This window comes from Rissa tridactyla, chromosome Z (assembly GCF_028500815.1).
Source record: "Rissa tridactyla isolate bRisTri1 chromosome Z, bRisTri1.patW.cur.20221130, whole genome shotgun sequence".
Taxonomy (NCBI): Eukaryota; Metazoa; Chordata; class Aves; order Charadriiformes; family Laridae; genus Rissa; species Rissa tridactyla.
In genome coordinates this window covers 17731770-17744362 of record NC_071497.1, presented here as the reverse complement: position 1 = coordinate 17744362, position 12593 = coordinate 17731770, and the positions used below count along the sequence as shown (strand labels likewise).

At 36.1% G+C, this 12593-nt stretch overlaps 1 protein-coding gene across 2 annotated transcripts in view; it reads left to right on the top strand.

Annotated features, from left to right (window-relative positions):
- The window catches only part of MCCC2 (methylcrotonyl-CoA carboxylase subunit 2), a 39288-nt gene that overhangs the window by 15458 nt on the left and 11237 nt on the right, over positions 1–12593 (top strand). For both annotated transcript variants that reach the window (XM_054185778.1, XM_054185777.1), the window contains exons 7-13: positions 372–485; positions 6830–6894; positions 7835–7934; positions 8842–8937; positions 10192–10264; positions 10482–10558; positions 12278–12344. In XM_054185778.1, coding sequence (XP_054041753.1) covers positions 372–485; positions 6830–6894; positions 7835–7934; positions 8842–8937; positions 10192–10264; positions 10482–10558; positions 12278–12344 — 592 coding nt within the window. The remainder of the gene's footprint in view (positions 1–371; positions 486–6829; positions 6895–7834; positions 7935–8841; positions 8938–10191; positions 10265–10481; positions 10559–12277; positions 12345–12593) is intronic.

Genomic DNA, 12593 nt, shown 5'->3' with positions numbered 1-12593 from the left:
ACCTCTAGGTTTCAGATTTTTTCCATTCATGGGTAAAAATTAATTTAATGGCAGAACGTGCGCCTCTTCAAACATTTCACCTATGTAGCTCATGGTACTGTATATATGAATTTTCGTGCAGGGTCCTGTGCACGTCCTATGATCCTGAAGATCATAGTTTAAGAGACTGTTGAAAACTAGAGAGATTCCCTATTTTTTTGAAGAAAAACTAAAACATAAATAAAAAATTTTCTCTGTCAGGCAAAAATAATCTTGCAGTGCTGTCCCAGAACCTACATTAAAATCAGTATAATATATAATAGTAGCACGTGCATTTGCTATTTTTAAGATTTGGACAATTCATTAACGTGTGGTTTTTGTTTTCCCTATAGATAGCAGTAGTAATGGGATCCTGTACAGCAGGAGGAGCGTACGTACCTGCAATGGCTGATGAAAGTATTATTGTTCGCAAACAGGGAACAATATTCTTGGGAGGGCCACCACTGGTAAGGATATTGAAGTTTCTAGTAACATAGCCCCAAAAAAATTGTGCTGCTGACAATTGTACAGCTTAAACTATTGAGACCTTTCTTGATGAGGTATTTCCAGATATTCTGTAGATTAGTTTTCATTTTTTAAGTGTATCTGAATGTTTATATCCTAAATTACATCTTTTTCTGTCTGTTAGAGGTGCATATATGTCAGACTTTATTAAGGTGTTTATATAGTACTGCTTTTAGATTGCCATGCACATTTTAAATTAAAAAATGCTTTATATATTCAATTATGTAGTCTCTAGGTTTGACGTGAAATGGAAAAGAAAATTACAAGCATGTATACTATATCTCAGAGTCAAGATCAGAGAACTTCAGAAGTAGGACTGATCTGCTATATTTTATGTCAGTTTACAGACAAGAGAGATGCACTTACAAGGGAGTTTGTCATCATTTCCTTACTTTCTTAGTAAGGAAATTTTTTCTAAGGAAGCTGACCTGAAAAGATCCTGTGAATTAAAACTTGCTTTATTGTGGAACTCATAATGGAATTTGTGACTGTGCAAAATATTGCAGCATAAGACAGCTTTAAAATCACAGTAGCTTGGCTCCAACAGAAAAGGGAGTGCTTGAGTGGGATTTTTTTTTTTTTTTTTTTTTAAAAAAGAGCTATATCAGTGTATGTTGTAGTGTAGGCTCAGTTTTATAGCAATACAAATTATAATCTCTGGTGACAAAGATTACTTTACTTGACACAAGCTTCATAAGAAGAAAGGAATTTCCAGTAGTAAATGTTACGTTAGTGCTAGAGCTAACAGGGCAGCACCTAGCACAACTATTCTAGTCTCAATGAATTCTGACTGGATAAACTTGCTTTTTTGAAATAGTCAAATATTTGCCTCATTGAACAAACTGTTATGAGGCAGCACGTTTGCTCTGTTTTGGTTATAGTCTTTTGGGAGCTTTTAGGCATGCTTCCTGTGACAAAGCCAAGTGTAAGTCAAATGTCTCAGAAAAGTCCTTTCAACTTGAGCAGGCTTAAATGGAGAAATCAATTTGTACCAGCATTGTTAATGAAGATACTGCTCCACTTAATTTCTGTAGTAACGGAGGAGGGAAATCACTGCAAATGACTTCTTTCAACCACTTAAGATACTCCGAAAATGTAGCAGGTCCTAGAAACAATGGGAAGACAACCACTGACAGATTTTTGTTGTTGACCAGTTCCTAAGGCATGAGTGTGTTTATTTCCTTAAAAGCATCAATAACTTACCCCATGATGTCATTTATTGTTTACTTGTATAGCACTGCTCTTGTTTCCACAGCATGTTTTTGCATTTCATTCTTTTGCTTTAGGGTGTTCTTTTCCCCACCGTGTCATCTTGATGCTAGAAGCGGATTTAGCATTTTATACCCTTCTTTTCTTCCAAAGTTCAATGTATAGATGGATTTTAAATTCTTGTGCAGCTTAAAAAAAAAATAAAAAATTCTTACCATTTATGCAGACATACTTTTCGATGGCTGGTAAATGCTAATTGCTGTTCCAGAACATTCAGAATGTAACTGGCATATCTAAAGCAGCGGCAGAGGACGCACACCTATAAGTACAAGGATACTTTGGTGTTTGCCATAATAAAATAATGCATTTAGCTTGAAGTATTTTATTATTTCAGTGGAGGCTTTCTGAGATGACAAGTAATCAGGAAAAGCAGATGAAGTAATTAATAGCAACTATGTCATTTAGTGCTCATTTATTTTCTGCGTATTAGAATTTAGAGTTCTAGGAGTTCTTTGTCTGTTGAAATTTCTTTGGCAGTAATTGTTTCAAACGTCTTACCTAGGTCTCTGTTCCTTTTATTTTGTATTAGTCTTTTTCAGCTTGTTGTGTATAGATAAACAAAGACAAATCCTCCCTCAAAATTAGGCAATTTTCTGTAAATTTGTCACTGTAATTTACGTATTAGGAGTTTCTTGGTGAAAAGTGGCATAAATATGAATGAAGATATTAGTTGATAGTAATACCAGTTGAATGACTAACATTGGGTGATTCATACATCTTTTTACTGAGATAAGGAAATGAGTACGATGAAAGAAATGAACTTTTACATCAGACACTTATTAGCGTGGTTATTGTGTTACAAGTAACAGTCCTAGTTGCAGGAACACCTGAGCCGTCCAAATACAAAACCTTTCTAGGTCCAGCACAGTTCATTACCTTAGGGCCAGTGGCATATAAAGTGGCAGTACTGCCTCTGGGGCTTGCTCAACTTCAGTGTAATTTGTTGCAGAAGCTCTGCTAGTAAATCAGAAAGCCCTGAGCAAACTCAGCTCTTCTGACATGGCATTTCCAGTGGCCAGAGTGCTGGGGAATGCTCTGCACCTTGAGTGATTCTGCTTGGAGCTATGTTAGAGCAGAAGAGGTTCATCGGACCTTGGGAAACCCCTTGGGTGCACTGAGAGAGTTTACTTAAAGCCAGTTTCTTTCGAGTTCCAGCATTAAGCAAGTAAAAATAAGACAGCTAACATTCAGTATTACCCAGGAAGCTGAAAAAAAGGGAACCAGACTCTCTTGTTCTAAGAGGATGGTAAACATCACAAGGGAATTTATGTCATACATGTATATCACTGAGACGTAGTTTAGGAGACTTTTGCCAGGATAAGCAGCCGAAAAAGTGGTGGGCTGAGTCAAGTCTGAAGGGACGACTTGGCTAGGCAAGTCAGTGACTGCAAGGATGTTAAGTTAGAAAGGATGAAAACTTATTACCACTTCCAGAGGAAGATTTCACAACTATCCTCCAATTTAATTTGTTCCTTAGCAACCTGCAGATGTAATGATCCTTATTGTTGTGCGTATAGATCAAACTTTAATATCACTACCTGTCAGCTTTTCAGTTTGGTAGAGCTTTTCATATTCTCACTGAAAATACTTTGCTTGCGTTTCTCTAAGCATCAAAATTACTTCAGACTCCCATAGAAGCTTCCATTCCATGTTGTAGCAGATATTGTAGCCATTATTGTGTATGCTCTGTTCCCCAAAATGTCTTTCCTATATGAAGAAAATTGGATTGGATTTTATCCCTCACCTGCCTAAAACAAAACATCCTAAGGAAGTGAAAGAAAATACCTGATGTTAGTTATAAGTAGTGATGGGATGTGTATACTAAAAAAAAGTTAATTGCAGGTACAGTCTGAAGACTAAAGTGCAAGTTTCCTTAGCCTTTGTTTTAGAAAGGTGAGTAGTGATGACTTCATGAACAGAAGGATCTCCATAGTAAGAGGAAAAGTCGCAGGAGTAGTAACGATCTAGGGCCATTCTTCTGCACTCCTGCAAGCTGAGGAATCTATATCCTCACCTTTGGCAATACTGTTTGGTATCTCAGGATTTCTTGTTGACCTATAGACTTCTCCATCCCATTCCAGAAACTTTTGATTCTCTCTTCCTGGGGAAAATTTTCTACTTTCTGTGCTCAGCAGTGAAGGAAAGTCTGGTAAAAAGGGATAAGTTTGTCAAATTTGCATATATTTATGTGCTGGGGACTCTTCTACATTTCAGCGTGATTCGTTGTGGGAAATGCACATTTTATCTAAAGTTTATGTTCATTTTCCCTGATGATTGCTAGCTGAAGTGGCTTGAACAGGTGTTTCTTTGAAAATGCTCACATATCTTGTCAAGACTCTATTTGCAGTCTGTTAGAATTTAATGAACTTTAAGAAAGTTACTACTATTTAAACAACAGTTTGTAGAATGCTCTGTTGCACCACAGTACCTGGGAAGCTGATGGAGCAAATAATTCTAGCTATTTCCAAAAATACTACAGACAAAAAGGTGACCATGAGTAGTCGACACAGATTTACAATGGGGAGATCAGGCCTGACCAAACTGATGGCCCTCTATGCTGAGATGACTGGCTCAGGGGACGCAGAGAGAGCGGTGCATGTTTATGTAGACTTTGACAAGGCTTTTGACATGTCTTCCATAACATCCTCAACATACTGATGAAGTACGGACTGACTAAATGGGCTGTGAGGTAGTCTGAGAACTGGCTAAACTGCTGGGCTCAAGCTGGAGGTCAATCAGTAGTGTGTACCCCAGAGGTCAGTAGTGGGACCAATACTGTTTAACATCTTCATTGATGACCTGGACAGTGGTCCAAAGTTCACCATCAGCAAACTTGCAGATGATAAAAACTTGCGAGGAGTGGTTCATTGAGCAGATGATTGTGGTGCCTTTCAGAGGGACCTCAACAGGCTGGAGAAAGGGGCTGAATGGAACCTTTTGAAGTTAAACAGAGCAGGCAGGTGCTCCTTGGAAGGAATAATCATGGGCACCAAAACAGGCTGGTGAACAACCAGTTGGGAAGATTCTTGGCAGAAAACTCACTGCGGGTCCCGGTGGACACCAAATTGAACATGAGCCAGCAATGTGCCCTTGCAGCAAAGGCAGCCAGCAACATCCTGGGCAGGGATTAGGGAGAGTGTTTCCAGCAAGTCAACAGTAGTGACCTTCCCATCTGCTCAGGGCTTGTAAGACATATTTGGGGTGCTAGGTCCATCTCTGGATTCTCCGGACGAAGACAGACTTGAACATAATCAAGTGACACTGAAGGTCCACGAAGATGATGAAGGGACTGGGGCATCTGTGATATGAGGAGAGGCCGAGAGAGCTGGGACTTCTCAGTCTGGTGAAGACATGGCTCAGGGGAAATCTATCCATATGTATGAATACCTTGCAGGGGGGAGTAAAGATAGTAGAGCTAGACTTCTCATTGGTGCCCAGTGACAGGTCAGGAGGGTACGGGGCACAAACTATAATACAGGAAGTTCTATTTAGATGTAAGCAAACACCTTTTTACTGTAAGGGTGGTCATGCCAAACCAAGTTGTCCAGAGAGGTTGTGGAGTCTCCAGCCTTGGAGATACTCAAAACTTGACTGTTACATGGTCAGGAGGAACCTCCTCTGATTGACCCTGCAGGGAAGCAGGGCAGTTAAACTAGACAATCTCCCAGGGTGGCTGACAGGCCCCACAACTCTGATTCTTTGATATGGAGAAGGAAGGCTTCACCTCTGTAGAAGAGGAAAAAAGCAATTTTTGTAAAGTTTATTAAAATTAGTGTCTAGATTTCTGTGCTAATAGAAATCAGCGCTCTGTTCAGATTTGTTCAGAGTTCCGCAGTAGTCACAGAATCACAATATGTTATAACTGCATACAGTGCCAGATGCTTAAAGAGAGATGTATAGAAGTATTTCATAAAATTATAGAATCATTTAGGTTGGAATATACCCCTAAGATCATCGAGTCCAACTGTAAACTTAACACTGCCAAGTTCACCACTAAACCATGTCCCTAAGCGCTAAGTGTACATGTCTCCAGGGGGGTGACTCAACCACTTCCCTGGGCAGCCTATTCCAGTGCTTGACAACCCTTTTGATGAAGAATTTTTTCCTAATTTCTCTTAAAAATATGTTCTTACGTTTGTTATTTAATGAAGATTCAAGTTAATTATGTCTTTGACAGAAGCTTTTCATTAATTAGTATCAGAATGCCACACCTTTGTATTACACGCGTAGCCATTAAAATTTAAAGGCAAAAATCCTCCTAGTGAAGAAATACCTATACTTCACAATCTTAACAGTTTGGAGGAGTGTGTGTGTGTGTAGATATTTATTTATATATTTAGCGTGCTTCGGTTTTAGGCACAAGATTTGGAAACTGAAAGCTGTTTTGGAAGTGATGATAGTTTTCTCTTCTCTTGTCTCTAATGCTACCTTTGTACTTTCTGCGTGATGAATAATGGTTTCACCAGCTTGCAAGGAATGCTTTTCGAAACAGTTACAGTAGAGTGGAAATACACAATAGTTGGTTTTTTTACCATAAAGCAGTAAATGATACTGCGTTATTTTAAGAAGGAGTTCACTCACTCTCAAATTAACCTGTCAGGTCTAAGATTTGACAGATCTAGGATTTAGATTGTGCATTCCAGGTATTTTTATGAAGACATCATACTTGATCCAAACAGTTTATGCTTAGTAAATTATTGTGTTAATGATTGTTTTACGGTTAATATTTAAATAAGTAAGCTAAAATTCACAGAAGGAGAGTTTGTGTTAAGAAAGTGAAGTGGAAGAATGCTGAGGTATTGTTTGAAACAATGCAGGAAAGTATCGCATTGGAAATTGCTTGTTAACTGCTAAAAAAAGTTTTGTGAGAATGTATATTTATAAATCTAAAGGCTGTGTAAGTATACTCGCACTAATAATGGACACAGCAATAAATACAACAGTAAGTAAAGAATTTTTCTCACTAAAAATACATATTAATCCTAGAATAAAGCTCATTTTCCTTTTATTGTGGTAGGTTAAAGCAGCAACAGGTGAAGAGGTATCATCAGAGGATCTTGGAGGGGCAGATCTTCACTGCAGGTTTGAACAAATACCTTGCTAGAGTTTATTATGTCCTTTAGACTTCCGTACGGTGTCTTCCCCCTTCCCCCTTCTTCATTTATTTGCTATTGAGATCTTTTTTAAACTATATTAAGATTTTGAAAATTAAGATTTTCTGTGTCCTTATCTGGTGCTGTGGAATTATTTTATTGTTAGAGTAGCATAGTTACCTTATGTTACTCTAGTTAGAATCTTGTTTCCTTCATTTACTACTTTAAAATACATGTCTAATCTACTGCAGCACCATACATAATATGGAAGACTTTTCTATACTGTTTAATGCTGAATGTTAATAGAATAATACACACTGAGAAAAGTAATACATTTTGCAGATTTGTAGCTTTCTTACTGTCAATTAGAACTTACTACAAACAAGATCAAAATAACTTCTGTTTTTTGTAAGAGAATACTTGTTATTGAAACAAAGATTACTATGCACTTTCTAGTTCTAAAATGCAAAGAATAGTAAACAAAGTTAGGTGTTACTGTACAATAAGTTATTACTGTACTAGAAATGCTTAATTTTTACTTCAGATTACTGAAATAAATAATTATTTTTAAGAGCAGTTCATAACGTTTTTGTATAGATACTTTTTCCTTATAATTTCAGATGAATTATCATTTCCATTTGAAAAATGTGTGTCATCTTTTATATTGTCCTTTAGATGTTTTTACTTCGTGGAGTTGCTATTTTATGTCATGTCTGATAACTTGAATGTACTGTTTCAAAGAAAGGTTCATGGCATGGGTTTGATTTTGAAAGTAATTTCATTACAAAACATGAAGAGCTGTATTGAAGCATCTATCTTTTAAAGATAAATATAAAACTTTTAAAGTGTTAAAAGTTTTAAAACCTCACACTTTCATTGTCAAATTATTTTTTTTAAGTTATCCTATTGCTATTGTTATTTTTATACAGAAAATCTGGTGTAACAGATCATTATGCTTTGGATGACAGTCATGCACTTCATCTAGCAAGGAAGGCTGTAAGAAGTTTAAATCTCCGAAAGAAAGTAGATGTAAGTGTATAGAATTTGAAAACACTGCACTGTTTAAATTAGGAATGTTTTTCTTTGCCTGATTTGTACAACACATTTTTTGTCTCTGACTTAGACACTTTGAAAATGGAAGCTATGATTTTTGTCCTTAAAGATTTCTCTAATGTTTGAGTTCTGCAATTACATTCCTACTGCATTATTCCTAATAAAATCACTGGTATTACATGCAAGAATGAAGCAACTAGAACAGTGCTTCAGAATTGCAGAACTGTACTGTAAGATTAACCCAGTCTTGCAAGGTGTTTAATTTAATTTTAAGTCCACATAATCATTCCCATGGACTTAGAATTAGATACATTCTAAAGCATCTTTTTGAATACACATTTTCTATGATTATTAATGAGAGGTATAAAACTGAGGGGATAGACCTAAATCATGTGATTGTATTGTATTGATTTAAAAATCCGTTGTACAAAACAGGATGGATAGCATATGAGGGAGGAAGTGCCCTAACTTCTTTTGGCAGGAGACATAAGAGCATGTTAAAGCTCAGCAGCTGAAGGAAGGCAAGATGTTGTATTCAGTTGCATGGAAAAAATCTTCATTGTTTTGTCATAATACTAACTGCCTAATAGAGCATAGGGAAAGTAAGCAAATGGGAAGACATGCTTAATTTTTGATAACATGGAAGAAGTGGAGCATGTTTGGAGGTATACACAGGAGTAGAAACAAAGGTAACAGTAAGTGAGAAAATGTTGTCAACCGTCAGTTTAAGGAACTTGACCTTTTTGCAAAATGAGGACAAGCCAGTACAAGCATTTTGATGTACTCAAAGCAGTTGGTAAATAAATTGTTGTTTGTTTTTTTAAGTCACAATGTGGACTAATAATTCCTTTGTTGTGTACACTGTTTTGTTAAATTGCTACAGGTGACTATAGAACCGTCAGAAGAGCCTTTATTTCCTGCTGATGAAATATATGGAATAGTTGGTGACCAGCTAAAAAGAAACTTTGACGTCAAAGAGGTATGAATTTAAGTGCAAGATCCACATGCCCATACATGCATGCACACAGGTTTCTTGCACAAAATCACTCTTTATATCATCATAGTTTGTCTACAGAAATCTGATTTGGGATATATAGTGAATATTTAAATTTCATAAAATCTTTTAATATATTCTTTACATTTCTGTTCAGCGGATACATTGCAATAGCAATGACATGTTGAAAATGCAGCGCTTTTTGGTTATACGTCTAAGAAGTAGGAGCAAGGACTAGGGATCAATAACATTCTAAAAAACTCGCCAGGAAATAGGGAACTTTGGATTGGCAAAGCATTCTGTAGACTTGCCAAGTGATATGATAGCTTGCTTTTTCTGTCAGTCCTGTAAAAGTAAAGACCCAATATTTAAAGATGGTGGAGTATAAGCACCCTAAACATTGCAGAGCTCTCCCAACCACATATGGAGACTATTGTACTCTACTGCAGGTCAAGTGTTGTTATTTGCCTCAGTACTTTCACCCGAGACCATATCCTTCCTCATATTTTGTGTAGATCCCATATTCAGAGCTTTTTTCACTACCAAGCAAGTATTTACTTTAGGAAGAGTCTTAGTGTGTACCTTTCTTAAAATACTTTGTTAGAAGTTACTGGATTTGCTTTGCATTAAGGGAAAAAAAAAGATGAACACTTCTGTTGAGTCTCACACTGCACTCTCGAAAGTTATAATAGCTTGGATTTATGTTCTTTTAAAGTTGAAATAAATATCTTCTGGCAAATGTCTTGCTAGCAATAGATCTATGTTTATATAAAATAGGTCCTCTGCATCTCAGAGAAACCTCAGAACAGATCTTCATTATTTTTGTGTGTCACAAACTTAAGCAAAGCTGAAAATAGACTTATCTGTAAGAAAGTGACTCATGGCTTTATATGTTTTTCTGTTTATAAATGTGAATCTATTGATTAATGTTTAATATAACCAGAGGTAGCAGTTTTTCTTTGAAATTTAAATAATCAGGAAAATGTTGTTCCTGTATAATTTAACTGGTTAGAATATTCTTAATATTGAAATTCCATTTTTTATAAACATGTAGTTAAATCACACTTTCAAAAGTAAATGGGTTTTGACTGACATTCGGACTATTTATATGGTGGGCTGCTTGGTGTTCTCCAATGGAAAACATTTATTTTAAGTTATATGTTAGCATGGTCTTTCTAAACAAATTATAAACTATGAGGAATTAGGAATTTCATTTTATTTTTCTATTTTTTTCTTAAGGTCATTGCTAGAATTGTAGATGGAAGTAAATTTGATGAATTCAAAGCCTTGTATGGGGATACTTTAATTACAGGTATTTAGAAATATATTATTATTATTATTATTATTACGTATATGTTCCCACTGGTATTATAGTTGGATTAAGTCTGTTTGGCTCACCCATTAATATTTTTAATAATGTTTTTCTTCAAAAGAATAGCAGTTTTTGTTGCCAAGAGAAAGCATTACCTTTATATGCTATGGTAAAATAAATCTATGTGAAAATTTACAAATTTATCTTTCTACTTCAGGATTTGCAAGAATATTTGGTTATCCAGTAGGAATTATTGGAAACAATGGGGTTCTTTTCTCAGAGTCAGCAAAAAAGGTAAATAAATAGGTGATGAGCTTCTTTGCCATTGAAAAACAAAAATTCTGGTAGACAAGTTGGTCTTGAAATGAGGAAGTTTTTTAAATAATGAAAGGGACTGGACCTGGTTTCTAGTAGTCAATTCATTGGCTTACCAGAGATTTAATTTTCATACTTCACTGCAGCAGCTCCTGGCTTAGACTAATGAGTGAAAACATGTGCAGTCTCATAATAGCTGTGGTCTAAAATAGCTGTTTTGTGAATTAAAGGCCGTCTTTGATGGAGTATAGTGATTGCGTTACAGTTAAAAGCACTTTACAGATCGGGCTTGAGGGATTGGTGGTGATAAAGACTTTCTGGGTACGACAGAGTGGTTACTTACCTTGTTCTATGTTGTTTGGTTCAGTTCTTTATTTTTTCAAGAAACTACTGTCAGTTGAATTTTGTAATAGCAATTATATATGGTAGTTTTGTTCTAGCAGGCTTCTCAAACTAATGATGAGGAAATCAGTATTGAAAATCTGTAGGACAAAGGAAGCCTTTATGAGAGATTTGGAGAAAGGAAGTAATTCTACTTGCTTTATTGCTGTAATAAAATAATACATGAAATTGAGTTTCATGTACTGAATGAATACTTTCAACTTGTAGCACTGCAGTTACGTGATGCTGGTTTTGGCTAGCATTTAACACAGTTATTTCCAAGTTTAAAACAACTCTTTTGGTACTTCTAATACTTTAACTAGTTTTCTGGTAATTTAGTGCTGCAACTTTTTTCCTACCAATGAAAAAAAAATGTACGGTATCTTCCTCTGCTGACTTTTTCTGGCGTATCAATACTGTAAAAGGAGATGGTCAAGTTTCACTTCTAGAGAGACCTTTATCCATGAGGTTGCTTCTGTAAGCATCACAATCTACAGTGTTCCTTTCTTTTTGTTTTGCATTTTTTCAATGAGTTGTGACACATCTTTTTTCCATGATCATCACTATGCTTTTTTTTTGAAGTGCTTCTCTGAAAAAGCTAGCTAAAGATTATGCTTTATGATTTTTCTCTCTTTTCGGTTTTCATAAATTTTGCTGGTTTTGTATTGTGAAGAGGTTAGACCTTTTTTTCAGTTGCTGTGCCTACATACCTTTTTTTTTTTTCCTTACCAGCAGTGTGTAAATAACCTGAGGAGCTTTATTGATTTATTATTTCTAGTTGAAACAGAAGTTTGGAATCTGCTATTTGTATCTTTGAGAGGAAAATAGTCTTTTCCTAGAAAATGGGGAGAAGTTATCTGCCATGAGAAAGAGGAAAAAGTGTTACAGCAATTGGCAGGGCCATGAACAGAGCATTTCTCAATTTCAGAGAAGAATTTTCTTTTGTACAGGAAATGGGGAGATATTGTTTTCTGATTGGCTGTTTTAATTTCCATGACACCGTTTTACAAAACTCCATGTCAGGTGCCACACTGTGAAGTTGTCTGTGGTTTAACTACATACTGGCTGAGTTGGCTTTACCCTTGGACTCAAACATTTTTGGCATCTTCTTCTGCCAGAGTGAATGCACGTTTTGCAGTTGACTTTGGGTGAAGCAGAGGTAGTACGGCAATTCATGATGCAAATACTCCCACGGACTTCAGTGGAAGGACATTTGTCAGACTTCAGAGTGCTGGTAGTGGTAGCTTCACTGATCCAACTTCTAACGGCTTACTTTTTTTTTTTTTTCATTTATTTTTTTTTCTTTTCTCTCTACAGGGTACACATTTTATCCAGTTGTGCTGCCAGAGAAATATTCCGATTGTGTTTTTGCAGAATATTACAGGTGAATGAGATCAATATTTTGAAGTTTCACTATGTTGTAGGCTTTGCTGTTAACTGTTAAGGCTGTGACTTTTAGACAGCATCTTCTATGCTTTGTTTTACCTGTATCTCCAGCCTATTCTGAAATCAGCCTGTCAGCAGCTGGTGAAGGCCTTGCCTTATGATTTATTCTTCAGTTTCTTCTGCATGTGCTGTATAATGCACATAGTATGACATATAGCACGGTATAATAATATAAAGTTACTGAGCC